The 27881-nt window shown below is 35.7% G+C and overlaps 4 protein-coding genes across 7 annotated transcripts; all 4 read right to left on the bottom strand.

Annotated features, from left to right (window-relative positions):
- Positions 1-1522: 1522 nt before the first annotated feature.
- On the bottom strand, positions 1523-7517 carry LOC107626126 (putative disease resistance RPP13-like protein 1). 4 transcript variants are annotated; one of them, XM_088504072.1, is made up of 6 exons: positions 3824-7517; positions 3574-3676; positions 3354-3456; positions 2772-2855; positions 2577-2656; positions 1523-1893 (listed from the first exon to the last, which is right to left on the bottom strand). In XM_088504072.1, the coding sequence occupies exon 1, from the start codon at positions 7303-7305 to the stop codon at positions 3829-3831; it is 3477 nt and encodes a 1158-aa protein (XP_088360198.1). In that variant the 5' UTR covers positions 7306-7517; the 3' UTR covers positions 1523-1893; positions 2577-2656; positions 2772-2855; positions 3354-3456; positions 3574-3676; positions 3824-3828. The 4 variants fall into 4 exon arrangements, with proteins under 4 accessions (XP_088360198.1, XP_088360197.1, XP_088360196.1 ...); XM_088504071.1 differs by having other exon boundaries at positions 3574-7517; XM_088504070.1 differs by having other exon boundaries at positions 3354-3676.
- Positions 7518-10129: 2612 nt separating this feature from the next.
- Positions 10130-15651, bottom strand: LOC107626127 (putative disease resistance protein At3g14460). The gene is made up of 4 exons (XM_016328917.3): positions 11948-15651; positions 11362-11453; positions 11157-11259; positions 10130-10510 (listed from the first exon to the last, which is right to left on the bottom strand). The coding sequence occupies exon 1, from the start codon at positions 14722-14724 to the stop codon at positions 11953-11955; it is 2772 nt and encodes a 923-aa protein (XP_016184403.2). The 5' UTR covers positions 14725-15651; the 3' UTR covers positions 10130-10510; positions 11157-11259; positions 11362-11453; positions 11948-11952.
- Positions 14806-15432, bottom strand: LOC148575418 (putative disease resistance RPP13-like protein 1). The gene has a single exon (XM_088504068.1). The coding sequence runs from the start codon at positions 15430-15432 to the stop codon at positions 14806-14808; it is 627 nt and encodes a 208-aa protein (XP_088360194.1).
- A 1449-nt stretch (positions 15652-17100) lies between the features above and the next one.
- On the bottom strand, positions 17101-26066 carry LOC107626125 (cysteine-tryptophan domain-containing zinc finger protein 3). The gene is made up of 13 exons (XM_016328914.3): positions 25881-26066; positions 25475-25631; positions 24672-24744; positions 24437-24567; positions 23903-24322; positions 22563-23809; positions 21959-22347; positions 20340-21865; positions 20098-20255; positions 19603-19763; positions 18763-18923; positions 17524-18194; positions 17101-17348 (listed from the first exon to the last, which is right to left on the bottom strand). The coding sequence occupies exons 2-12, from the start codon at positions 25577-25579 to the stop codon at positions 18000-18002; spliced, it is 4566 nt and encodes a 1521-aa protein (XP_016184400.1). The 5' UTR covers positions 25580-25631; positions 25881-26066; the 3' UTR covers positions 17101-17348; positions 17524-17999.
- Positions 26067-27881: the final 1815 nt, after the last annotated feature.

The raw sequence follows: 27881 nt of genomic DNA, 5'->3' as shown, positions 1-27881 counted from the left end.
ATTAGCTTTAGAGTCAAAATTCTTAGGCCAGCTGTCTTTAGCTGATTTGTCTTCTATATTGTAGCCACAGTAGAATGCACCTTGAAAATTTTGGTGTGTTAATTAATTATACCGAATAAAACATAGAATTTTTGTTTTTAAACTTTAAATTAAGGGAGTCATTTAGATAAAGACGCTTAAAACGTCTTTTTTTAAAATATTTTTTAATAATTAAAATTTAATACGTATAATGTGTTATTTTTTATTAAAATTAGGCCAGATAAATTAATTTGACCGAAAAAATGGTAAATCAAATCTTGAATTACTCTAAATTAATATTATTTTTTTATAAAAAATAACTACAATATTCTTATTATAAAAAATAACTAAAATATTCTTATTATATATATTAATTTTAAAAATTCTAAATTCAAACCCTTTTCTTCCCTGTTGTGATAGAGTTAGGATTTAAAATTTTCAATATGTATATATAAAATATGAGTATTTTAGTTATTTTTTATAATAGAAATATTATAGTCATTTTTTATAAAAAATATTAATTTAGAGAGATACTTTCACAAATATTCTTATAGAACTCAAAATAAAATTGAAATTAAAACTAATATTGGAGATGCTCTTAACTCTTCGAAATTTGAATATTTAGTTAGATTTTCTACTTTTCTTAATGGAATACAAAAAGCTCTGCTTATTATTATATAAATAAACCTATAGAAGAATAATTGTTTAATTTGAGATTAGGAATAAGTTAAACCATGTAATCATCCTTTAAAAAAAGCTAAATGGTTTCTAAGCTTCATTGAGGTTGAAATATGATTTCTAAAAATTGTCTTTTTTCCTGGTTTGGTGACTCTAAAAGCTAAATGCATAAATTGAAGACATGTATCCCAACAACCTCAACAACATTTTCATGTAATCTTCAATAATGGTTGCAATCTGATTTTCTTATTAAAAAAAATTGTTAATATAAACTACTTTTACCATTACAAGCCCACGTATTAAAAAGAGATGGCACAAGGTCAACCACTCACCAAGACTACTAAACTTATCAGAACATTCACACAATTTTGAACAAGAAAATTTACAAAACAATCTCAAAAAACTACTAGTATGTGACACAGTTTATAAGTTGTAATAATGCATTAATTAGTTTTCAATGACCTAACCACACAATAATGCAAACCAAATCTTTATCAGTATGACAGTAACTATATAGCACTATAAAATGTATGCATTTTGAGATAAATTTGGTATATCATATGGACTGAAATTATTCAATAATATATAAGTTTGAGCATAATTTTATAGCAATAATTTCTACTAAATTTAGCCATCAATTATCTTGGTCCATCATGCAACTTAAGATGCTCATTTATTGGTACATACCTAGAAGTTTTAGCAAAACTTTTTTATTAGGATGGTGTGAAATATCACATTCATTAGGATTACTCATTGGAAAATACAGGATTACCAGAAAAAGCAATAAAGAAAGAGATATACCATTTCAGAAATGTATATAGGAGAGTTGCCAAAAAGGAACTTGAATTTACTCAATTATTGCTATAAATCCCATGGTGTGACAGAGTACTGAATCAACCAAAGCCACTTAGTCATACAGAAAAGTAATCTACTTGGCAAAAAAAAGATAGAAAAACATAATTCTAAATCAAATGGCATAGAGTATCTCAGTAATGGACTCAGCTAAGCAGTCAAAATTATCAATTTTATGAACAAATCTGAATGCACAAAGTTTGTAGGTTATTCCCAACGTTCAAAAGAGAGAGAGAAAGGGCTGCTCAGTGGTTACACATCTCCTATTTCCTTCCATCCAAGTGGAATCTGAATTGATAGAGCCATATGGTGGAATGGGTGACATGTTTGATGTACCCTAGCAACCTGAAGAACATGACCACTTAGATTAAAATATTATTGCTACCACCAGAAAAAAAAAAAAAAAAAAAAAAAAAAAAAAAAAAAAAAAAAAAAAAACAACAACAACAACAACAACAACACTAAGAATGTAATTTGCTACTTGTCATGTCCTTGTCCTCAACTACTATGTAATTTGCATATGCTTAGTGGTTAAGATACATGGTGGTTAAATCAATCAGAGTTGATGCATCTACTCTCTACTCTAAAGTTGCCATTGACATTGCTGCTCTATATCAATCATCACAGAACGAAGGTACAAGTACAATATATATAGCTCCAGTGATATTCATAATATATAACTACCAGAACGACCAAAATTCAGAGGTATCGGTGCCAATAAAATTAATCTTAGGAAACCATGGTGTTAGAGTATAATATGCATCATGCAATGAAACAATGAGTAACTTAAGAACTCAAAATTTTTTTTACACGAATACCTTTGATAAAAGTATGCCAATTAATTAAGCATCCGAAGACATCATTATTTTAATGTTATTAAAATTTTATATACCTAGATCATATTTCTGCCATTTTACCTATATTCAATTATTATTACAAGGAAGGCATTTTGTTTATTCCCATTACGGGAGAAGAAAAATGAAACTAATATGGATACAATGATTAATGAAAGGGTAAAAGTTGCTTACAATTCTCAATTTAAAACGGGCGAAAAGCAGTATGGATAAGCAAAGAGCAAGAGGAAGTTGGTCCAGGCAGCCCAAAAAAGCTGTTATGGCAACCAAAGCAAGAAAGTGATTAGGATTTAGGATTGTGTTGGAGCAAATCAAGTACAGGAATATATAGTTGGGGGCATAAATGTTTTTCTCTTACAATAGGCATACCTTTTTATCCTAAAATCACAAATTTGTCCACAAAATTACCAATTGTCAAGGGCAGAATCATGCATACTCCTTCTGAGATGGTTCCTGCAAAAAAGAGAGCAAAAGTTCTTTACTATTTTGTTGTGCAATAGTCCAACTATGAGAAGAAGCTTAAAAAGTGGAAGTAGCAGATTGATAGTGAAGATGGGCCAATTGAATTATGAGTTATGATACACTAACAGCATATAATGCTACACAAAAGTCAAAACTTGGTTAAAAAACATGCTTCAGAATTCCTTTCTGATATCATGACAACTAAATTTGCCTCGACCATGTACTGTAGTGGTGATTAAGAGTGTCATAAGTGAGGACTGGGTTTTATATTTAGAGTAGAAGGACATGAGACACATGATTCGAAACAGTATAGAGTAGATTTGATATAAAAAATAAAAAGGATTGATGAAATTCAGTTAGATTAAAACTATCGTAATGATAATATAATGAATATGATGTTGCTGAAGATGAAATCCTTTTGTTTAGAGAGAGAGAGAGAGAGAGAGAGAGAGAGAGAGAGAGAGAGAGAGAGAGAGAGAGAAACAGTACCTGTTTTAAGATGTTGAGTCATTGCGAATCTGTTTCCCGTCAACTTTAATGTAGGGGATGTGGGAAATGGATGGCCAAATGTGGGGGTCCTTCCTCTCTATGCCTTCACCCAACAACCCACATTCTCTGATTTTGAGAGAGAGAGAGAGAGAGAGAGAGAGAGAGAGAGAGAGAGAGAGAGAGAGAGAGAGAGAGAGAGAGAGAGAGAGAGAAACAGTACCTGTTTTAAGATGTTGAGTCATTGCGAATCTGTTTCCCGTCAACTTTAATGTAGGGGATGTGGGAAATGGATGGCCAAATGTGGGGGTCCTTCCTCTCTATGCCTTCACCCAACAACCCACATTCTCTGATTTTGAGAGAGAGAGAGAGAGAGAGAGAGAGAGAGAGAGAGAGAGAGAGAGAGAGAGAGAGAGAGAGAGAGAGAGAGAGAGAGAGAGAGAGAGAGAGAGAGAGAGAGAGAGAAACAGTACCTGTTTTAAGATGTTGAGTCATTGCGAATCTGTTTCCCGTCAACTTTAATGTAGGGGATGTGGGAAATGGATGGCCAAATGTGGGGGTCCTTCCTCTCTATGCCTTCACCCAACAACCCACATTCTCTGATTTTGAGTTCCCTTAAACAGGCAGGCAGCCTTATTATGTTCTCCAGCTTAGGGCAATCTGAAATTGATAATCTTAGGAGGGACTGTGACTGTGACAGCTCCAGAGATGTCAAATTTTCAAGTTCTTTGATGCTAAGATAATCGAGATTTGGGAACGCTGGCAATGCGAAGAATGTAAGCGAATTGCAGCTGTTGTGTATTTCTAATCTCTGTAGCGAGTGATGTTGATGGTGTTGCATTGGGAATTCTACGTTCTTGCAATCGTATATGCTCAACTGTTTCAACGAAGGGGGCAAAGCATCCCCTGGAAATGATACCACTGATGAGCATTTTGAGATTTGTAAAGAACTGAGAGAGGTTGGTTGGGTGTGGGTCATGGCCTCAAACACATACTCCACCTGCTGCTCTCCATTAACGATTAGTGTCTCCAACATGGAAAGTGGTAGCTCCCGCATTCTTGCTTCCTGTTTGCCATCTATTCTTAATGAGCGTAGGATGGGAGCTCTTGGCAGATAACAACCAATCTCCTCGCATCCTGAAATGTAAATTTGTTTCAAAGACGGAAGGAAAGTGGGCAAATCTCCTCTTAACTTAGGACAATCCCATATCTCAAGTGTCTCAAGTTTCGGAAATGGTGCATCATCATCATCATCACATTCATATGACTCCCATTCCTCCCAGCAAGGCAGTTTTTCAATAGTCAGATATTTAAGGGATCGGAAGGGTGTCTCCTGATGCTGATGAGTTCCATCACCCTTATAGAATGACCCACCAATCTTCTTCACCTTGTCGAGCTCTCTAATGACCAGCCTCTCCAGAGAGGGTAACTGTCCAAGTGAAGGAACCACCCAACAATTCCTGCATCCCCTCAGCTCCAACCAAGTCATGTTGTGGTACGAACACTGCCCTACCCAATCCGGAAACATCGTACCTCTGTAACACCAGATGAATAGCTTCTTCAAGTCTTTGTGAGGACGTAATTTGTCAAGTACATCTTTTTCGATTTCGGAATCAACAATATCACCATATTCAACTGATCTCCACTGCAACCTTAGATCATTGATGTGTTTCTTATCAAACATCCTTGCTTTCCAAGCCTCACTGCTATTAACGACATTCTCTAATTTCCTAATATGAAATGACCCTTGAAGATTTACAAGTTCTCCCAATTCTCCTACCCCATTCTCTTCATGCTCGCCAACAATGTAGTAACTCAGAATCTGCAAATCTTTTAATTTGCTCATCCCTTTTGGCATCTCTTCTAAATTAGTATCTTCAATGTCGAGATGGCGCAGATTTACAAGATCTTGCATCTTGCTTGGAAGCTTTTTTAGTTCTTCACAAGCACTCAAGTTTAATGTTTGTAAATTATACAATTTGCTCAATGACTCGGGTAATTCCACAATAGACGTACCAGAGAGATCCAAATGACGTAAATTTACAAGATCCTGCATGTTGTTTGGAAGCTTTTCTAGACGATCACGATCATTCAACTTCAGTGTTTGTAAATTATAAAATTTGCACATTGACTCTGGCAATGTCTCGATAGATGAATAAGAGAGATCCAAATAACGCAAATGGATCAAATCACCTATTGAATCAAGCTCATCAGGAGGAAGGGATTTAAATGACAAAACCCGTACGTGCTTCAACTGTGCAAGTAAGCGACAAGGATCAATTTCCTCTGTGTAACCATTGCATGTTTTAAAACTGATATCCAGCAATGTCCTTGTATTTTTTAAACAATCACGTACTTCCGAAATCTCTGAGAATAACGAATCATCGATTACAAGACCATTTGAAAAATGACGAGGACAAGCATCATGCTTGTCTGCAGTTTTGAGTTCAAAGTTTCTCAAAAAGAACTTTCCACCGTAGAATATTGCTAAATCATGCATGAGATCGTGCATCACAAATAAATTTTCATCAGTGTTAGAATGTTGGAAAAATGATCTGGAAACCAAATCATTAAAATATTTAGAACCAACTTCTTCTAAAGTGCTGCCACTCTTTGGTCGCTGCAAAAGACCTTCTGCCATCCACAATAACACCAGTTCATCTCTTTTGAATTCATTGTCTTTTGGGAATAAAGAACAATAAACAAAGCAACGTTTTAAGTACGAGGGGAGGTAGTGATAACTGATTCTCAATGCAGGAAGAATCCCACTATCTTTTTTGGGAAGTTCCCAAATTTCACTCCTCAATATAAACTCCCAATCCGCTACTTCTTTTCTTGCTCTTAATAAACCTCCAAGTGTTTGAGCAGCCAAAGCTAACCCATTACACTTTTTGACAATTTTTCGACCAACTACTTCTAGATCAGAACGGATATGAGGTTCAGCAGAATTAAGACATGCATGATCTGCAAACACTGACCAGCAGTGATCATCACCCAAGAAATTCAAATGGTAAGTTGGAAGAGTTTTCACCATATCAGCAGTGGAATCAAGACGGGTTGTTACAAGAATCTTAACACCCCCGTTACTAGATTTAAAAGGCTTTAGAAAACTTATCCAGGCATCATAATTGTTTCTCCACATGTCATCCAAAACAACCAACAACTTCTTCCCTGCTAGGACTTTCTTCAAGCTCTCCTGAATTGTGTTTAACTCAGTTGAGCTGCAAGAACTAGAAGTTGCTTCCATCACAGCCTTTGTCACCTTAAGAACGTCAAATTCTTCTTGCCCATCACAAACCCATGCCTTAACATCAAATTTTTGTTTCACTCGGTCATCATTGTAAACTATCTGAGCCAAAGTAGTCTTTCCTATTCCACCCATGCCGACCATAGTAATCACGGATATTCCACCGTCATTGGTAACATCTAACAACAGTTTTACTATGGCCTCCCTGTCTTGGTCCCTGCCATATATTTGATGCACACCAACCAGAGATGTTGAGGGGATCCTCCATGACATGTCCTCCACCGGTATCTCCTTCAAGCCAAGACCATCTTTCTCATTTACAATTGACTCTAATGCATCAATGATCTCTTCTATCTTGGTTACTATCTCACCATCACCATGCAAATTGACATAGCGAGACAGAGAGTTACCTTGAACCTTTTGAATGGCAGCTTTGGTGGTGACTTCATCAAGTATGTCTTCAGCATCGTACACAGCATACTTCAGCCTGTCCAGCCAGTCCTTCACAGCTTCCTCTTCGATCTGCCTCCGCTCGGCGTCATTGATCACAGCATGAGCAGCCTTCAGAACTGTCTCCAGCTTCTCAACCAGCTTCCGGTTAAGCTTCTTTCGCTGGATGAAGTTGACAAGTAAGGGTGAAATCAGCATGTCGTAGATAGTGCCAAGTGCAGAGTTGAGAAAAGCTTCTCCCACAAATCTTGCAGCCATGTTGATCTCAAGATTAGAAGAAAGAAAACAAGGAAAGTAGTGGATGATTGTTTGCAATGAAGGTAAAGGAAGTAGTAGCAGTAGGTTCAGAAAGTGATGCTTAATTGCTTATGTATTTTGTTTTCCTTGTAGCAAGAAGACATTGACTTCACACATGCTCATTGGTCTTTGGGACAAGTTCATATGATGATTCCTTCTCTCTTCCTCGGAAAAAAAAAGTGAGTGCTTTCATAATTCTATGTGTGGTCCACACTGCATCCAATAGCCAATAGCATGATGGATTTGTCTTCCGCGGTGGAAGTTGGTTCTGATCCTTAAAGAACCTGACTAGAATATTCAATTCAAAATATGCGGCTAGAAATGGTGTGTACTGCTGAAAATAATTCTATGTTTGACTTTAGACTTCATGTAATTGCAAATCGGGTTAAAGAGATTTAGAAAAACTAGAATGTGATTTGCGCTATACAGAGGACGTAAATTAATAATAGTATATAATAAATATTAAAAATTATTATATTTTATAAAATTAAATTAAATATGTATGAACTAAAGTTAAATTTAAAAGATATTTTATTTAAAATAATTTGTAATATAATAAATTTGGATGTTAGAGTTATAAAGTAATATTTTTATTTGATAGTTTAATTTTTGTATTTATTTTAGTGGATGAACTTAGTTTTTTTTTATGTGATTTTCGTTCTCTTTTTTTTATTGGTTGTTGTTAGAGTTATTACTTTCTTCTTTCTGTTATAGATTCTTATGAAGTCCAATAGCCAATAGGGTGGTGATATTTGCATCAATTTTTGAGTTGAAACTTTCAACACACTAACATTTTCCATTCTATTTATGGCCATCTAAATCATGAGGGCCTTCCTCCACCCAACATGATAACGAAATGTGGATAACAATTGATTGGTAACACATGACAAGAAGGATTTAACATGGTTAGACTCTCTACTTAGTAATAGATTACACGGATATGATGATTATTAATTTATTATACTAATAAATTACAGCAGGGGATAATGAAGATTCCCTCGTAGTTGAAGCTGTTGCCAGAGTTATAGTGTTCAAGGTAACAAGGGAAAGTGTGTGTACATCTAATAACATTGGCAAAATATAACCATACGTATCTTCAAAGTATTTGACATGACATGTATCTAATGGAAATACGGTGACTAGTTTGAAGTATCTATGCATCATAGGTTGATAGTGCTGCCACTAGTTAAATCTTAATTTAATCTACTAGTTTAGTTCAACATTAGGCTTTTTCCCCCAACCTTTGTTTATGAATCTGACATCTAGCATGATGAACAATGTTCGGAAAATATGTGATAGAGCTACACGAGGCGTAACAATTTTTCAACCCAAAATAAAAAATAAAATAAATAAAAATAAAATAAAAGAATACTCTATTGTGATTTTATGATTAAGCTATATTCTACCCTCATATATGCCACCTCCATGCATTTGTAAGCCAGAGCAGCTCCAGCCATGTCTTTTAATTTCATATTCGTGGGCACAAAACCTATCAAATAAAGAATATCAAAAAAAGGAAATCACATTCACAAGGAAAAACAATTAACCTTTCAATAAGGTTTTTTATATTTTTAAAAATAAATTAATAAATAAAAACTATCAACTTACTCGCACAATTTTGTTGTGCTACTATAAATTTGGATAGACTGAATCATCTCATTCTCGTTACTATCATTGTTGGTAGATTCTAATAGAGAGGCTCCATGAAAAAATTTCAGTTGAAAATGCTTACAATGCATGATTTTCTTGTTCTTTTATATACAAATTGCATTCTGCAGAAGCTATATATCAGATTATTTATAGGAAGGTTTTATTTATAATACTATAATAATTCTCAAGATGATTTGATTTCTTCCTTTTGAATTGTTTCAGAAGATGTTAAACTAGCAGGAATAACAATTAAAAATGAATATCCATTCAACATGCGTTGCAAACAGTACATAAACACCAGTATCCTATACTACGCTAACAGATAAGCACATTCATTATCTGGTAAAATTAAGATTTTGATAAAATTCGCAATCTTGAAGTCAATCCAGAGTTAGCTTCTTGTCTACCTCCATTCTCGTCTCAGCTCTGGAGGTGTCTCAAACAACATCACATTCTCTGCCTTTGATGCCTAATGGAAGGTCAAAGATGGCAGTTGGAAGAAATGGCTTCTACCTTCAATGCTTCAATTTGATAGAAGTTAACAATAACTGCACTGATTCACTAGGATATACTAGGACTTTCTGACATTCTAGAAGAGATAAAATTAAGAATGAGTGTGCCATTTCATGTGATGTAGAAAAGATTATACAAACTTGCCTTAGGTGGTAAACATATGCAAAGAAGATCTGTGGACCAGGCACCAGAAAGTCAAACAATTCAACTTCAATATTTGTAGATGACTCAGGTTATATCTTTATAGATGATTCAGAAAGATCCAAATAACACAAACTTATCAGTTTAATGTTGAATTGGCCAATGAATCAAGAGGAAACCATTCAAACGAAAAAACTCTTAAGCTCTCCAGCTTTGATAGTAAAAGTCATACACAAGGACTATTTCCTTTGAGGTTGTAATAATGGAAGGGCATCCCTTAACAATGTTCTTGCAAATTTAAAATTATCACATGCTTCCAAATTTTTTGAGACTGCAACATTACCATCAATATCAAATGAAACATGACAAGTTTTACTATCAATCTCATCCCCACCCCTATGTCCAATACCAATCTCTCCATATGTTAACGGCAAAAACACCAATGTAACACTTTGTTTAGACCAAGGTTAAGAACTCCACAAGAGGAAAGAGAGGCGGTACTCTCCAGTTTTTTTTATTCAACATCAAAATTTGCTTGACAATGAAATCAGCAAGCCTTCTAATACTAACTGTTTAGGCCACTACCCTTATTCCCATCAATTACATTCTCAATTCCATTATAGTAACTAACCTAACAACTACTCCTACTAACTGTCCTATCTTTACCTAAATGGCCTTAACAGCTTTCTAAAAAGAGCCTATTTTCCTCGTTCCAATTGTCTACAGCTTTATCTAAATCCTAAGGATGACTAACAATCCACCGCCCCATCTTGGAGCTCCCAGGGATCTGAGCGGCGCCAAAGAGCTCTGAATTGATAGAGCCATGGTGGAATTCATGAGATGCTTGATGTACCCTATCAACCTGAAGAACATGGCAACATAGATTAATACTATAGCTACCACAAGAAAAAATAAATAAATGACAAACATCACTAAGAATGTAATTTCTTGCTTGCAATGTCCAGTGTCCTTGTCCTCAACTACTATGTAATTTGAATATGCTTAGTGATTGAGATACATGGTGGTTAAATCAATCAGAATTGATGCATCTACTCTCTACACTCTACAGTTGGCAATGACATTGGTGCTCTATATGATAGAGTGAGGGTACAAGTCCAATATATATAAGCCCTAGTGACATTCATAATATATAACTTCCAGAACGACCAAAATTCAGAGGTAACAGTGCCAATAAAATTAATCTTTGGAAAACATGGTTCTAGGAGTATAATATGCATCATGCAATGAAACAACGAGTAACTTAAAATTTTACCTGAATACCTTTGGTAAAATTAGGAAAATTAATTAAGCTTCTCAAGGCATCATTATTTGACTGGAATTAGAAGTGTGTATTCCTAGATCATATTTTCTTCCATTTTATCTATATTCCATTATTCATACGAAGAAGGCAAGAAGGCATTAAGCAATAATGTACATGTTCGTTCACATTACAGAAGAAGAAAAATGAAACAAATATGGATGCAATGAAAAAGTGAAAAGTTGCTTACAACTCTCAAGGCAAGACCAGCAAAAGCAGTAATAAACCCAACATTGAATTGGAAGGGGAGGAAATAGCAAAAGGAAGGTGGTCAAGGCAGCCCAAAAATGTTACTGCAACAAAAGTAAGGAAAATTAGGATTTAGGAAAGTGTAGCAAATCAAGTACAGGAAGTCAGGAATATATAGTTGGGGGCATAAATGCTTTTTTTCTTACAATCATAGACATCTTTTTATCCGAAAAATCACAATATTATGAATTGTCAACTGCAGAGAATATCAACCAAACTCTTTATTCCGATATGCTTCCTGCAAAAAAGAGACCAAATGTTTTACTATTTTGTTGTGCGACGGTCCAATGATGAGAAGCTTAAAAAGTGGGAGTAGACGAGTGATAGCGAAGATGGGCCAGTTGAAATATGAGTTATGATACACTAACAACCATATAATGCAACTCAAAACTGAAAAGTCAAGATTTGGTCAAAAGGCATGCCTCAGAATTCCTTTCTGTTATCATGATAACTAAATTTGCCCCGACCATGTGCTGTAGTGGTGATTGACAGTGTTATGACAGAGGATAAAGTTTTATACTTAGAGTAGAAGGACATGAGACACATGATTTGAAACAGTGTAGAGTAGATTTGATAAACAAGCAGCATGACTTGTTACTACAAAAAAATAAAATGGGTTGATGAAATTCAGTATGAACAAAATTATGTTAATGATAATATAATGTATGAAAGAATGAATTTGATGTTGGTGAAGACGAAGTGCCTTTGGGGAAGAGAGAGAAAAAGAGTTACCTGTTTTAAGATGTTGAGTCATTGAGAATCAGTTTCCCATCAAGTCGAATGCGGGGGATGTGGGAAATGGATGGCCAAATGTGGGGGTCCTTCCTCTCTATGCCTTCACCCAACAACGGACATGCTCTGATTTTGAGAGTCTCTAAAGAGGCAGGCAGCCTTATTATCTTCCCCAGCTTAGGGCATTCTTCAATCCATAATTCTCGGAGGGACTGTGACTGTGACACCTCCAGAGATGTCAAATTTTCACGTCTTGCGATTCTGAGATCCTTGAGATTTGGGAATGCTGGCAATGCGAAGGATGTAAGCGAATCACAGCTGTTCTGTATTGTAAGATTCGTTAGTGACTGATGTTGTTGGTGTTGCATTGTGAATTCTACATTCTTGCAATCGTAGATGTACAGCTCTTTCAATGAAGGGGGCAGAGAAATCCCTGAAAATGATATGGCTGATGAGCAGTTTGCGATGCTTAAAAGTGTGAGAGAGGTTGGTTGGGTGTGAGACATGGCATCAAACACATACTCCACCTGCTGCTCTCCATTAATGGATAGTTTCTCCAACATTGAAAGTGATAGGTCCCACATTCTTGCTTCCTGTTTGCAAAATATTCTTAATTCGCGAATGATGGGAGCTCTTGGCAGATAACAACCAAGCTCCTCGCATCCTGAAATGACAAGTTCTTTCAAAGACGGAAGGAAAGTGGGCAAATCTCCTCTTAACTTTGGACATTCAGAAATACGGAGCTTCTCAAGTTTCGGAAATGGTGCATCATCATCATCATCATCACATTCATATGACTCCCATTCCTCCCAGCAACACATATAATAAAATTCCAGAGATTTAAGGGATCGGAAGGGTGTCTCCTGATGCTGATGAGTTCCATCACCCTTATAGAATGACCCACCAATCTTCTTCACCTTGTCGAGCTCTCTAATGACCAGCCTCTCCAGAGAGGGTAACTGTCCAAGTGAAGGAACCACACAACAATTCCTGCATTTCCACAGCTCCAATTCAGTCATGTTGTGGTACGAAGACTGCCCTACCCAATCCGGAAACACGGTACACCTGTAACCCTTTATTTTTAGATATTTCAGGTCATTGTGAGGTTCTAATTTGCAAAGCACATCTTTTTCGATTTGGGAATTAACAATATCACTATCTTCACCTGATGACCACTTCAAATATAGATCACTGATGTATTTCTTATCAACCATCCTTGCTTTCCAAGCTTCACTGCTATCAACCACATTCTCTAATTTCTTAATACGAAATGACCCTTGAAGATTTACAAGTTCTCCCAATTCCCCTATCCCATTCTCTTCACGCTCGCCGACAATATAGTAACATAAAATCTGTAGGTCTTTTAATTTGCTCATCCTTTTCGGCATCTCTTCTATTTTAGTACCTTCAATATCGAGATGGTGCAAATTTATAAGATCTTGCATCTTGCTTGGAAGCTTTTTCAGGTTTTCACACTCTCTCAACTTCAACGTTTGTAAATTATGCAATTTGCTCAATGACTCGGGCAATACCTCAATTGCCGTAGAAGAGAGATCCAAATGAAGCAAATTTACAAGATCCTGCATGTTGCTTGGAAGCTTTTCTAGATATCCACCAGTAAACTTCAGTGTTTGTAAATTATACAATTTGCTCATTGACTCTGGCAATGTCACCATAGGTGTACAAGAGAGATCCAAATAACGCAAATGGATCAAATCACTTATTGAATCATCAAGAGGAAGGAATTGAAATGACAAAACCCTTAAGTGCTTCAACTGTGCAAGTAAGCGACAAGGATCATATTCCTCTGGGGAAAGATCCCACGTATAAAAACCGATATAAAGCAATGTCCTTGCATTTTTTAAACAACCACATACTTCCAATATCTCTGAGAATAGCGAATCATCGATCCAACCATCATATGAAAGATGACGAGGACGAGGACAAGCATCATGCTTGTCTGCAGTTTCGAGTTCAAAGTTTCTAGAAAAGAACTTTCCACCATAGAATATTGATAAATCATGCATGAGATCGTGCATCACAAAATATCCTTCATCGGTGTTAGAATGTTGGAAAAATGATCTCGAAACCAAATCATTAAAATATTTAGAACCAACTTCTTCTAAAGTGCTGCCACTCTTTGGTTGCTGCAAAAGACCTTCTGCCATCCACAATAACACCAGTTCATCTCTTTGGAATTCATAGTCTTTTGGGAATAAAGAACAATAAACAAAGCAACGTTTTAAGTGTGAAGGGAGGTAGTGATAACTGATTCTTAATGCAGGAAGAATCCCACTATCTTTTTTGGGAAGTTCCCAAATTTCACTCCTCAATATAAACTCCCAATTCGCTACTTCTTTTCTTGCTCTTAATAAACCTCCAAGTGTTTGAGCAGCCAAAGCTAACCCATTACACTTTTTGACAATTTTTCGACCAACTACTTCTAAAGCAGAACGGATATGAGGTTCAGCAGAATTAAGACATGCATGATCTGCAAACACTGACCAGCAGTGATCATCACCCAACAAACTCAAATGGAAAGTTGGAATAGTTTTCACCATATCAGCAATCGAATCAAGACGGGTTGTTACAAGAATCTTAACACCCCCGTTACTAGATTTGAAAGGCTTTAAAAAACTTATCCAGGCATCATAATTGTTACTCCACATGTCGTCCAAAACAACCAACAACTTCTTCCCTGATAGGACTTCCTTCAAACTCTCCTGAATTGTGTTTAACTCAGTTGAGTCGCAAGAACTAGAAGTTACATTCTCCATCACTGTCTTTGTCGCCTTAAGAACATCAAATTCTTCTTGCCCATCACAAACCCATGCCTTAACATCAAATTTTTGCTTCACTCAGTCATCATTGTAAACCATCTGAGCCAAAGTAGTCTTTCCTATTCCACCCATGCCGACCATAGGAATCACTGATATTCCACCGTCATTGGTAACATCTAACAACAGTTCTACTATGGCCTCCCTATCTTGGTCCCTGCCATATATTTGATGCACACCAACCAGAGATGTTGAGGGGATCCTCCATGACATGTCCTCCACCGGTATCTCCTTCAAGCCAAGACCATCTTTCTCATTTACAATTGACTCTAATGCAGCAATGATCTCTTCTATCTTGGTTACTATTTCACCATCACCGTGCAAATTGACATAGCGAGACAGAGAGTTACCTTGAACCTTTTGAATGGCAGCTTTAGTGGTGACTTCATCAAGTATGTCTTCAGCATCGTACACAGCATCTTTCAGCCTGTCCAGCCAGTACTTCACATCCTCCTCCTCGATCTGCCTCCGCTCGGCGTCATTGATCACAGCATGAGCAGCCTTCAGAACTGTCTCCAGCTTCTCAACCAGCTTCCGGTTAAGCTTCTTTCTCTGGATGAAGTTGACAAGTAAGGGTGAAATCAGCATGTCGTAGATAGTGCCAAGTGCAGAGTTGAGAAAAGCTTCTCCCACAAATCTTGCAGCCATGTTGATCTCAAGATTAGAAGAAAGAAAACAAAGGAAAGTAGTGGATGATTGTTTGCAATGAAGGTAAAGGAAGTAGTAGCAGCAGGTTCAGAAAGGGATGCTTAATTGCTTATGAATTTTGTTTTCCTTGTAGCAAAAAGACATTGACTTGACACATGCTCATTGGTCTTTGGGACAAGTTCATATGATGCTTCCTTCTCTCTTTCTCGGAAAAAAAAAGTCACATGTTTGAGTGCTTTCATAATTATATGTATGGTCCACACTGCATCCAATAGCCAATAAGATGATATTTGCATGACATTCTTTCACACATTTCTTACTTTTTCTACTGTTTTTTTCAAAAGTTACTTTTATTTTCCAAATGGAATCAAATTTATTCAGACAAAGTTGAAAAAATAAACCAATGATAATTATGATGTTTTACATAATAGGCCCTCCTGCAGTAATCTGCATTATTGCCTTTGTCCTACTTGCCTAAATTATTGCATGAAGAAATTGTAATGTACTATCAAATCAAATGTAAACCCAATGTGCCATGTAGCTATTTCTAAGCTTCATTGTGAAAGAACCATGGTTCTAAATTAAGTACTGTTGAGCCTGTTTAGATTGGTAACTCAAAATTTAGTAGGTATGTAAACTCAAATTCATTTGTCAGTTTATGAACTACATTTCAGTTTAATATTGTTAAAAAGATAAAATGGAATAAATAAAACAATTGAATAGTATCACGTGTCAAGAAGGTTTTAACAAGGTTAAACTCTCTATTTAGTGGTAGATTAGAGAGATATAATGAAGATTCCTTCGTGTTCAAGGTAACAACGGAAAGTGTTAAGTCACTAACTACCCATTCCCCTTCCCTTAGAGCTGGAATGTGAACATTGGTGATATAATCTTTCCAATTTATTGCCTTTACATCAAATCCAAATTCCCTTTTCTCTTCTTCAAACATGATGTCCATTAATCTTTCTTTGTTACTGTTATCAAACCAGCATCACAATAACAATTGGTCTTCGGTCTAGAAAAGACCAAAGAGTACTACTATTCACTTTGATTTTTGCCTCAAAAGTTGAATTATTAAGTATGAGATACTGCATGACATAATGCAGATATAAGGACATGACAATGTTTAAAAATTATAAGATACTACAATACGGCTTTAGTATAATATCTGATAAAATTGGAATGATTAGCATAAAACACAACTTTTTTTTATATAAGAGCATAATACTAATATCAGAATTAATACAAATCAGTTTAAACCCAAATTTATTTGGTTTATTATTATTGAATATTACTTGTTTAGATATATAATTTATGAAAAGTAATAAAAATTAAATATAACTAGAAGTATCTTCAATTTATTTGACATGACATGTATCAAATGGAAATAGCGCAACTAGTTCGAAGTATCTATGCATCATAGGTTATTAGTGCTGCCACTAGTTAAATCTAATTTAATCTACTATTGATATAAAAAACGAACATCATTCAATCAACTTTGTGTGTGTATAACATTTTTTATAATATAACAATACATGAATAATGTAACGATCTTATAATCCAACGGTGGTGTTGAGAAATAAAATCTATATTTCAAGCCAAGCATCTTCTTTTAGTGCTTTTATGACTATCAGCGTTATATTATATTTCTAATGCTGTCTTAATCAGTAGAGCAACCTTGTTCATGAGATATTATATTATATCAGAAAAATTGATAATATTACAAACTGCAACTTAAAAAGTGAATTTCCTGCTGTACATGCTCCCACTGCCAATTGTTATTTATTGTCTTCTGTTCTCTATCAACTACCAATAGCCTTTTTTTTATAACCCACAAAAAAAAAAAAGGAAGAGGATGAGGAAAGAAAGAAAAGAAAAAAAGTTTCGCCAATGATCCTAAATTTGTACAAGGCAACCTGCATACAAGTTGAATAAGAATCAGAAAGTGAAATGGATTCTCTCAATCCAAAAATTCAGTTTTACTACTGATTGATCCAAGTGATAACCAATCAATGGTAAAATCAACATGGATTTTTCAATTGAGAGGATTTAGCAAAGGAAACCAAAGTACAAGAGAAAAGGCTCACTTACATTCAACTCCCTTCAACTCCTTCCTTTGGAGTGATGATCCAAGAGTGACTCTATTTTCAACTGGAACATGGGTGACTACATTTGAATGCAAAGCTCTACAAAATCCCTTTCTCTAGCATATATAACTTTACATTTTTGGGTCGCAAAAAAAATAATAATAATACTCCCTCGAGAAAGAGAAAAGACCAAGCAATGGCAAGAATTTCAAAGGAGCTAAGAACTTGCTTTAAAGAAACTCCAACTCCAGAATTTTGATACCTCCATACTTTCTAGAGATTTACCACACTTTTCATTCTTGGTATCTGATCCCCATTTCTGTGTGTATGCATCGCAGACATGTATATACACAAGATTTTATATGATAAACCGTGCCCTTCATAGTACGGTTCAGCCCATCATTTGTCTCAGCGAAGGCATAGACTTAACCAACAAGCAATGCTTAACAGGCTAGATGATCTTGCAACTGCCTGGATGCTTCACCGAGCTATCGCCTCCATAGCAAGTCGAACCAATTGCAGTAAACCTTCTATATCCTGAAAGCTAAAGTCAAGAGCCTTCTTGATGGATGACAAACCCTCTGCATACTTACCCTCACCAAGGTTTGAATTAGCAGCTGCAAAAGCACTCCGTGATCTCCTTGAGGCTTCCATAGCAGAATTCATATCCTGAACCTGAAACATGACAAGTCACTTATATTCACATCCTATTGGATCCACCTGATCAAACAAGATTTTTAATTGGAAAAAAATAAAATAAAAAATATTCAAAGACAAGTATGAATGTAAATTAAGTAATGGCCTAGGAAAGAGAAGGTATTTTTATTTATGCATACTACCTGAATTGTAGAACAATGTCCCTATTTAGAACTATCTTAACCCTGTTTCCTTGATATTCTAATTCCCTTTGTTTTGGTGTTTCAATCCTTCAACTCATTCAGATTAAAGACCTTGAATGTTTTAGACTTGAACAACTCTTTTGTTGCTATGTATTATTTAAACTAGGATCTTACTACTATTCACAAGTTTTTAAATTCTCCTTGATCTGAATCCAAGAGAAAGGTCCCAAAAATGTATTTTTTAGCTAAGTTGTGCACCATGTTCATAACTTACTGTAATTTAATATGCTGCATTTGTTAGTATCTTACTAAATATAATAATCTAGGTTCCAATCCTAGTACTCCAAAATAAATAATTGAGATAAAGCCCAATTTGTCAGCACAATTTTCATGTGTATGCTTACATAATTGAGCAGTCGCGCCATATTAGGACGATTTCTGGCAGCAATAACATGGGTTCCAGCAACTTGGGGGGAGCTGGTAATCTTGCACAAGGCAACCTTGTCTGCTGTTATAGAGTTGTTAACATTATCAACATCAGATGCAGACGACGAAGGTGACTCGCCTAACAAATGTGACAAGGAGCTAATCAAAATAGTGATATAATGATGATAATATAGAGAAAAAGATATAGGGGTTAAAAAAGAGGAATTAGACGTACATCTACTCCCATTTCACCAACAATATTCTCACAGTTAATGGAGCTGGTGAGGAAGCGAAGAATGGGTACATAATAAAAGGAGAAAAAATACAAAGAATCTTAAACTTGCTATCATCTAGCAAATTGGCCATATCTACCTGTCCTTATTCTATCACCATGGCTTTCTTAATTATACACCAACTGATGAGATCTGTAATTATGATTCTTTTTGGTCTAAACCACCAATATCTGAAGTCTACTGGACTTCAACTAGTCTAGCTCAACATTAGTTTTTTTTTTTTTCCCAACCTGTGTTTATGAATCTGACATCTAGCCTGATGAACAATGTTTGGAAAATATGTGATAGAGCTACATGAGACATAATAATTTTTGAAACCCAAAATCAAAAATTAAAAATAAAAATAAAATAAAAGAATACTCTACCGTGATTTCATGCTTAAGCTATATTTTACTAGCTATTTACCAAAACGGACTGGTATGCGGTACGATGTCGAGCACAAATTTAAATGGTGAGTGAGAACTCCAGTAAGAAAGAAATGATAGCATCATTCAAACACCAAAATCTGGTAAAATAATTCATTACCAAGAGGAACCATTTGCATAGCTGTCTGCAGCTCATGCCGATCTCTGCTTGCATTAGTGCTTGAGGAATATACAACCCTCATATATGCCACCTCCATGCATTTGTAAGCCAGAGCAGCTCCAGCCATGTCTTTCAATTTTTCATATTCATGGGCACAAAACCTATCAAATAGAGAATATCAAAAAAGGAATTAAATAAAAAACTTGAGGCTACGATATGCCACCCAAAAGTAAAAATAAAGCTCAGCTAAAATCCATCAATTTTATGTACTACCACCAACATGGACAAACTACAAATATGAAATAAGTTATAAACATGTATAACAGTTACATAGAGTGAGAAGGGTCTATTGAACTTTTCACAAACATTTGTGGTACAATGTTTATAGTTTTATTAGATTGTATGTACCAAATTCACAAGGAAAGACAATTAACCCTTCAATAAGGTTGTGTGTTTTTTAAGAAATAAATTAATTAAAAAAAACTATCAACTTACTCGCACAATTTTGCTGTGCTACTATAAATTTGGATAGACTGAATCATCTCATTCTTGTTACTATCATTGTTGCTAGATTCTAATAGAGAGGCTCCATGAAGAAACTTCAGTGCAGCCCGTAAGTAAATCCCCGTGCTCTCGAGAGTGGATTCTAAATTCTGCATGATAAACCCAAAATCTTTAAAATAAGTACCAATGAGAATTAAAAAGAATTAATCCAGAAGTGATTGTATGAAAAAAACCTTAAGACGATCAGCCAGATGCTTTAGGTCTTTAGCTTCTTTCAAAGCATTATTAGAATCTCTTCTGTTTGGAGTAGGGTTGTCAAGCTCCCTGGATTTGTGTCCATTAATCGTGGGATGTCTGGAATTAACTTGCTGTGTTCCATTTTGATATTCACCCTTTCGAATTTGTTTCTTTTGCAACTTCGATTCATCGTCTACTTGGGGAAGATCACCTGCTACATCTCCAGAGGGTGGCAATGACAACTTACCTTTTCCAATTACTCCTTTGTCATTTCTTTCTGAAAGAGGCCTTTTTGAAGATCTTTCAATATCACATTCTGTCAACTGGCTCTGACTAGTAGCAGGCAATGCCTCCTGCTTGCAAATGCCATTTGTACGGACTTCTTGAAAGTTGTGCTCTTTATTTAATCCATTCTGTATTTTCCTAATATCATTTTCTGTATAATCTTTCTTCCCAACAAGTATATTCTCGCTTTTGTCAAGCTTTGATTCAACATTCTCTTGCAGCTTTGCATTGCCTTCCTTACGCTGTTTTGCCTCTGATGGAGGAGATTCATCTTGCAGTTGGATAGAACTTTTGACCTTTACAGCGATAGACTCAGACTTATAGCTGCCACCATTATCCTTCAAAAGTGATCCTTTGCCAATCTTCCTTGGATGAGTCACATTAGCATGATAAACACCGGTGCTGTCTTCACCATGACATCGATCTTTAACTTGCTCAGTTGCACTACCCACAGCAGCAGCATCATGAAATCCATCTTTCACCGTCAGTTCCCTATTTGTAAATTTATCTGCATTTAAAATTCTCATAGGTGATGAAGAAACTGATTCCACTGGCGAGCCTTTCAATTCCTGGAAGCTAGCTTTGGTTTGATGTGAGCCAGAAACCTTTGACGAGCTTGAAGTAGTGGCAGCAGCAGAAGCCCTCAGAGGCCCCAAATCTACCTTTGAACTCTCCATACCACCCACACTCCGTTGTGATGGCGCACTCCCTGGATTTTGCCTGAATTTGTGGTTCTTAGTATGACTACCTTTTTTGTCTGTCCTGCCACTTCCTTTACTGGAACTTGATTCTCTACCTTCAGATTTTGAATTTCTTGGCTTCTTTTCCTTCCGAGAGTCACTAAACTCCACATGACTCTCCTGTAATTGAGCATCCTGATATTCCTTCAGTTTCCTCTTTTTAAGAGCACCATTGGAATCATAATTCCCAAAATTCAGGGATCCCTCATCCATGGAACCCTGACCCTTATCTTTTGCTATCTCAGCTGAAGGCAGTAGCTTGTCATTACCATTGTATTTAGAGTCCCTTGAAGAGGAGCGATCTTTTGGTCTAAGTGGATCTTTGCCAACTGAAGTAGTTGGAACATTACTATTCGAGCTGTATCCCCCCTTCCTAGTAGGCCCATTCTGCGGCATCCACTCTTCATCATTACCATCAATCTTACTTTTCTTGTATGGTCTAGAACTATCTTGATCAGGGTCCTTCCTGATTTTTGCTTTCACATTCTTTGTATCACCTACCAACAAATTTTGATAAACAGACATAAACACCAGTTGCTAATACTACAGTAATAGATAAGCACATTCATTATCTAGTAAAATAAAATTACCTCCATCAGGATCCTGCTCCAGCATTCGCTGCTTAGTTTTGTGTTTCTTCACCAAAACATCAGGGTTACTCAAAGCAGGAGATTTATTTACATCATTTAAGCTTCTACTTTTCACTGATGAGGGCAAGCTTTTCTTCATAGAAGATGAAAATTGAGAAGAGCCATCTTTATTGGCAGAGTTCAATGTCTTTTTCATAGGTTTTTTCTTCCCTCCAGGCATTGCAAACAGATCATTGTTTTGCTGGGTAGTTGGTATAATTCCTGCTACCATAACACTTGCAGGGACATTTTGCACGTTGCTTTGACCATTATGAGGAGGCACTTGATATAATGTAATAAGGGCTTTTGTGGTATCGTCCTCACTAACATTACAGCGATTCATATCAGGCCTGCACATTATGCAAATTTTGTAAGGTTCGAACAAAGAAACATTTATGTAGTTGACTTAGTTTGCTATCCAAATAATTCACAATTCAACATAAACAGATGTCATTATATGTTACCAAGCAAGCTCAAGATTCCTAACTATTTATTTTAATAAGGACTTTTGGATAAAAAATGGGCAAATATCTTCTAAATATTTAATCACAGGACTAGAACTTACAGCCAATCAAGCATACTACACAACCACTTTTCAGGCAGGCTATCAGGATTAGTGCCGGCTGGAAGAAGGCGCCACTTATGACACCGGTCACACTGCACCCAATTATCTTCCATCACAACTGGACCCAGTGATACAGGATCTCCTTTTCCAATATCCGCCGCAGCACCATTCACATTAGTGTACTGGACATTTGTAGCTCTTTTAGGATCTTCATCAGATATTAATGACTTATCAACCTTCTCAGCACCACCTAATCTCTCCTTTATTCCACGAGTAATTTCAGGTGTGCACCTCTTGACAGCCTCGGTTTCCTTCAGTTTACCCCCATATGAGGTTTCTGGCGAGGCCATTCTGTCCTCCTCTTCATCTAGTTCCCCAAAGAAGTCTCTGTATGTATCTCTAGCCTTTCCGGGGCCTTTTTGTACCCTGGCCTCTTCAGTTTCATTTTTTGACATCGAACTACCATCAAAACTCTTCTTTACTTTAGGCACCAAAGAGGTGCCAGACTTTAACTTCTGCTTTTGTATCCCAGCAGTGACAGTGCCATGGCTTCCTTTTGAATTCTTAGGAGTATTTGGCTCACCCCACACTGAATCACAAATTCTAACTCTCCCAGGATTGTCTTTTTCTGTACAAGCCAATGAATCATTTAGAGAAACCTTCTCTCCCACAAATTTCCTCCCTAAACCTCCCTTTGTCTTACCATTCACTTCAGAAGTTGTTGGCTCAACCAGGCTCCTTTGTGCTGGATCACCTGAACCTCCCTTTATTCTTTCAACAAAACCATTTTCGGTAGATGTTGACTCCACTAAACCCTTTTGTCCATGATCAGAAAATGTCTTCTCCCTCACTGTACCCTTGTTAACTTCCACAGCCTTTACTGAATCATCACGCAAAGAATATGAACTGGATAGAAGTGGAAGCTTCGGGGTTTTCGAAAGCCGCTCCTCAGTATTCACTGCATTTATACCCTGTTCCTTCCGTGATAGAGCATTCTTCTTAGTGTCGCTCTTCATGTCCATTGAGGACTCATAACCGTCTACAGACTTAATTTTCTTCCTTCCTGACGATTTTTTGTTGCCTTTGCCTCCTAGAGTGTTAGATTCTTGCGGTAACATCCCAGAACTTTCTGGCTTATTAATATAAACAGGGACAGGTGTGCTCTCTCTGGCACATGTTTCCCTTTCTATTAACTGAATGAGATCATCAGTTAGAGGCGACAGCAGCATAGGGAGGTCCGTCATAATCTGTTTCAAGACACCATAAGAGAAAACATTTTCCAGTCTCTTCAAACACAATATGGAGATAGCACAGAATCAAATTGGAAACAGAAAGTTCACCTTAAGGATACAAGATGGAGATTCAAAAGGAGCATCTTGACGCTCATGAGAAATTCCTTCACTTTCTGAGGGGCTGTCATCAAGTGATGATGATGGAGACACATCAAGACCAAGTCCACTATAGATAGCAGCATTTCTCCGTGTTGGTAAATTGTCAGCACCCATCTTGATTCGAAATTTCAGTGTCTTCCGGTCTGATGTGCTTCTAGGCTTTATGCTTAGAGAACCATTTTCTTGAGTGAGAGCGTCATTAGAAGTGAACACCTCAGCACCAGCAGTTGTCATGCCATTTTCTTGAGTGATAGCATCATTAACAGAAGGTGCCTTAACAGCAGGCAGCCTTGAGTAGCCAGCAGAACCTGGGCCAGGTCTCAATGACTGATTTCCATTTGAAAATTGTACAGCATCCCCTTGCCCACCCTGTTTAGAGGTACAATAGATTAATTTGGAATAACAAAACCTAAAGCCATGATCAATTTGATAACACAAATGTACATATACATATTTGGCCCCATATTAGTGTAAGAAATTTACCTCTGGTTGCAACTTAGGGGAAGATTTGGATGTATTTTGACTATGAGCTTTTGATGGAGTCCTTGGATGACCCCATCCAGGAGAGCGCTGACTGGAAGGTAAAAATGATCCATAACCACCAAATTTAGCCCCTGTAATGATGAAGTGTTCCCCAATGCCGTTAGAACACTAGAACGGGAACTGATAACTATTCAGGACTGCACTTGAATCTTGGTTATAAGATGTAACAACTTACCAAGATTCTCTGCACACACCCCACCCTCAAAATCCTTCTGAAAGTGTCCCAGAACATCTTGAAGTTTTGCATCCTTTGAAAAATAAAATTCCAAAAGGCATAAACCATACAGTAGAGAAATGTAACGATGAATCTTTAACAGCCATCACACGCTCAGTCAGCTCAATTTCCAAATTAAATAAGTTTCTCCAATTCATACAAACTTCCCAAAATGTGAGCTCTATGAACTGAAATTGTAAACACAAATTCAAAAAAGAACAAACAAAACACTCTTATATCTTTCAGTACATGGTTGACATTATATGTAATCCTATCCTATCAAAGGATAAAAGTTATAGAACTATAAGCAGGTATGTGAGAAGCATCAACAACAAATCTACACCAACAAAGGGTAGGAGAAAAGAAACCCTTTACACTATCAGCTAGATTAAAGCACCACCTTTATCACCGTCTAAAGAGACATTCTGAGCAAAAGTTTCTTCAATCATCTAATGCATCAAGTTGAGGACCAAATGCCACCAAAATTAAGGATTTTTTTATCACACCCTCTATGTGAAACATCACACATAAAATAAAATACATTCCAAATGTTCAATTCAATCCTAATAAAGCGCAATTCTGTAAAGCACAACTCCAAATAAATTGCACAAACTAGGGAAACACATAGTTAAGAGCTAAGGCATTGAATCCAGGATAGTAAAACAAGCAAAAAAGAAGTCGTAATATACAGGAATTTCAAAAGCACAATTTGAGTACAAGACCCTAAACATCTATAATTAAAGGAACACAAAAACAGCACTTACAATGTAAGAGAGATCAACATCAGGATCGATGCTAGCATCATCAAGATCCTCCTCGTGGTTCTGGAATGAGCATGCCTCTCCCTCTTCAAGTTCAGACTCCTCCATTCTGCTCCTTCCACCACCACCAAACCCTAACCCTAACCCCTTTCTCGCATCCCTAATTTCCACAAAATTCATCAAAAAATAAAATTAAAAATTACACAGAAAACAATCCCTGCAACTTAAAACCTCCGCATTCAAAAGACCCAAATTTTCCACCAAACCATTCATCAGAAATAAAAAGCACACTTAAAAAACTTCACCCACACGATCGAGTTACGAATCATAACCTCAAATTGCAACTTTTTCTTCACAATCTAAATTATAATTTAAACTGAAAAAAAAAAAAAAAACTAAAAGCACTAGCCTTGTTCGACAATCGGTGGAAGTAAACGACTCCCTAATCTTAACGAAACCCTTCTTAGGTTTCGAACGTTATTCCAATGATCAACACACAAAGAAGTTCTCCTTTTTGTTTGTGTTTTTTTTTTTTTTTCTGCCTCTCTTCTCTGGTTTTTGATGAATACAGAAACTCAGAAGCCGCTTTTTTTTTCCTCTTAATTATATTTACTTTTATTTAATACTATTTTCATTTCTTCCTTGGGAGGTTAAAAAATAAAAATAAAATGTTTTTCTTAATCCCATAAACTCATAAAGAGAGAGAAACTTAAGATGAATGAGTTGTTTTATTATTTTTATTTTTTCCGGTAGAGAGAAAGAAAGAAAGAAAGTTTGGAAAGTAATTCGTGAGATTATGTAGGTTATTTTATTGATAAAGTTGTGTTAATAATTATAAAATATATTTTTTAAATTTTTATATTTGAAGAATAATATTTAATTACTTTTAATTATTATTATTAAATTTTGTTGTTAATTAAATAAAATACAATTAAGTTATTGTGAAATCTATGTTTTTTTTCTTAACATCTTTCTTTTTTTTAAACGAAATTTTTTCAAAAAAATTTATCATGATAAAGAAGAAGAAAACAAGCACATTTAGAGAGGACAGTATAGCAAATAGTTGTATACTGCATTTGAAAAGGATTAATAACTCCTGTAAAAAATCTACTCAATCTAGTGATTTTTTTTTTCATTGGTTGAATTAGGCTGTAGGTGCAATGATTTACTTCAACAGATGAGATTTTTTGTTCAAAGTCCAAGATGCCCAGGTGCGCCAAGAAAAAGAATAAAAGACTAACTTCTTCGTGCATGTTTCACTTGGCTCGATAAGATATAGTTTAATTGGTAGAACTCCACTCTTACAATTAGGTCATTGCGATTACGAGTTAGATATCTAATTGTCTAGGTGGTAATGATAATTTTTTGTACCTGAATCGGTGGCTCACATTTCTAAGTAATAGAAAAGAGAACCAAAACATGCATACTGAAAGATTCTACTCAGACAAAAATGGACTCTTAAGAATGTACATGAGGTAGAATAGGTAGCTAATGACAATAGTTGGAGTCGGCGGCTCTTCTAAGGTTTTCTCATTTGGGATCCTGGAGAAGAGGATCAAGTTAGTCCTTACAAAAAATTTGATTCACTATCTACCTTCAACCTTTGAACGAAAAAGGTATGGTATCATATGCTTCAACAGCAATCAGATTGCTCCACATATACCTTAGGGCGAAAAATCTTAAGCGCGCAAAGCAAATATTTAAAATATTGAAGGCTTAATGCTTCCAACCAAACGTAAAATAATGTGTGTTTTCATAAGACTGAGATCAATAAAAAAATATAATCAAACCGAACCATCTATTAATAAGTAAATGGACAGGGAATCATCTTCTTTTTTGTAAAAAAAAAATAGTAGACTAATGATAGAAATATCAGTTAATAAAAGAGTAAAATACAAAAAAAAAAAACATGTTGAGTTTTTTAAATAATCAAAATTATTTTTTTAATAAGCAGTTTGATTTGTTTTAATACAATTTTTATTTCTTCTTTGGGAGGTTAACAAATATAAAAATATTTTTCTTAATCCTATGAAGAAAGAGAAACTTAGAATGAATGAGTTTTTTTATTATTTTTGTGGGTAGAATGAAAGAAAAAAAAACTTTTACAAAATATTTCATAAGATTGTTAAGGGTATTTTATTAATAAGATTCTGTTAATAATTATAAAATATTTTTCTTTTAAATTTTTAAATTTGAAGAAGGACATTTAATTACTTTCAATCTTAATTATTAAAATTTATTGTTAATTAAATAAAATACAATTAAGTTATTGTTAAATATATGTATTTTTCTTAATGACTTCTTTTTTCTGAAATTTTTTTACAAAGATTGGTTATGGTAAGAAAAATGGAAGAACAAGCACATTTGGAGAGTGCAGTATAGCAAACAGTTGTATGCTATATTCGAAAAG

Source organism: Arachis ipaensis, chromosome B2 (assembly GCF_059453495.1).
Source record: "Arachis ipaensis isolate K30076 ecotype BB chromosome B2, ASM5945349v1, whole genome shotgun sequence".
In the NCBI taxonomy this organism is placed as follows: domain Eukaryota; kingdom Viridiplantae; phylum Streptophyta; class Magnoliopsida; order Fabales; family Fabaceae; genus Arachis; species Arachis ipaensis.
This window is presented reverse-complemented; position numbering and strand designations above follow the sequence as displayed.

What these genes read in the sequence shown, in the direction of transcription:
- LOC107626126 (XM_088504069.1), bottom strand. Translation starts at nt 7,305, where the DNA reads ATGGCTGCAAGATTTGTGGGAGAAGCTTTTCTCAACTCTGCACTTGGC.
- LOC107626127 (XM_016328917.3), bottom strand. Translation starts at nt 14,724, where the DNA reads ATGGAGAATGTAACTTCTAGTTCTTGCGACTCAACTGAGTTAAACACA.
- LOC148575418 (XM_088504068.1), bottom strand. Translation starts at nt 15,432, where the DNA reads ATGGCTGCAAGATTTGTGGGAGAAGCTTTTCTCAACTCTGCACTTGGC.
- LOC107626125 (XM_016328914.3), bottom strand. Translation starts at nt 25,579, where the DNA reads ATGGAGGAGTCTGAACTTGAAGAGGGAGAGGCATGCTCATTCCAGAAC. An exon ending in CCCCTAAGTTGCAACCAGAG is followed by an intron (nt 24,323 to 24,436) that starts GTAAATTTCTTA and finishes ACCTCTAAACAG; the next exon opens with GGTGGGCAAGGGGATGCTGT. An exon ending in TATGCAAATGGTTCCTCTTG is followed by an intron (nt 18,924 to 19,602) that starts GTAATGAATTAT and finishes CACATTTGTTAG; the next exon opens with GCGAGTCACCTTCGTCGTCT.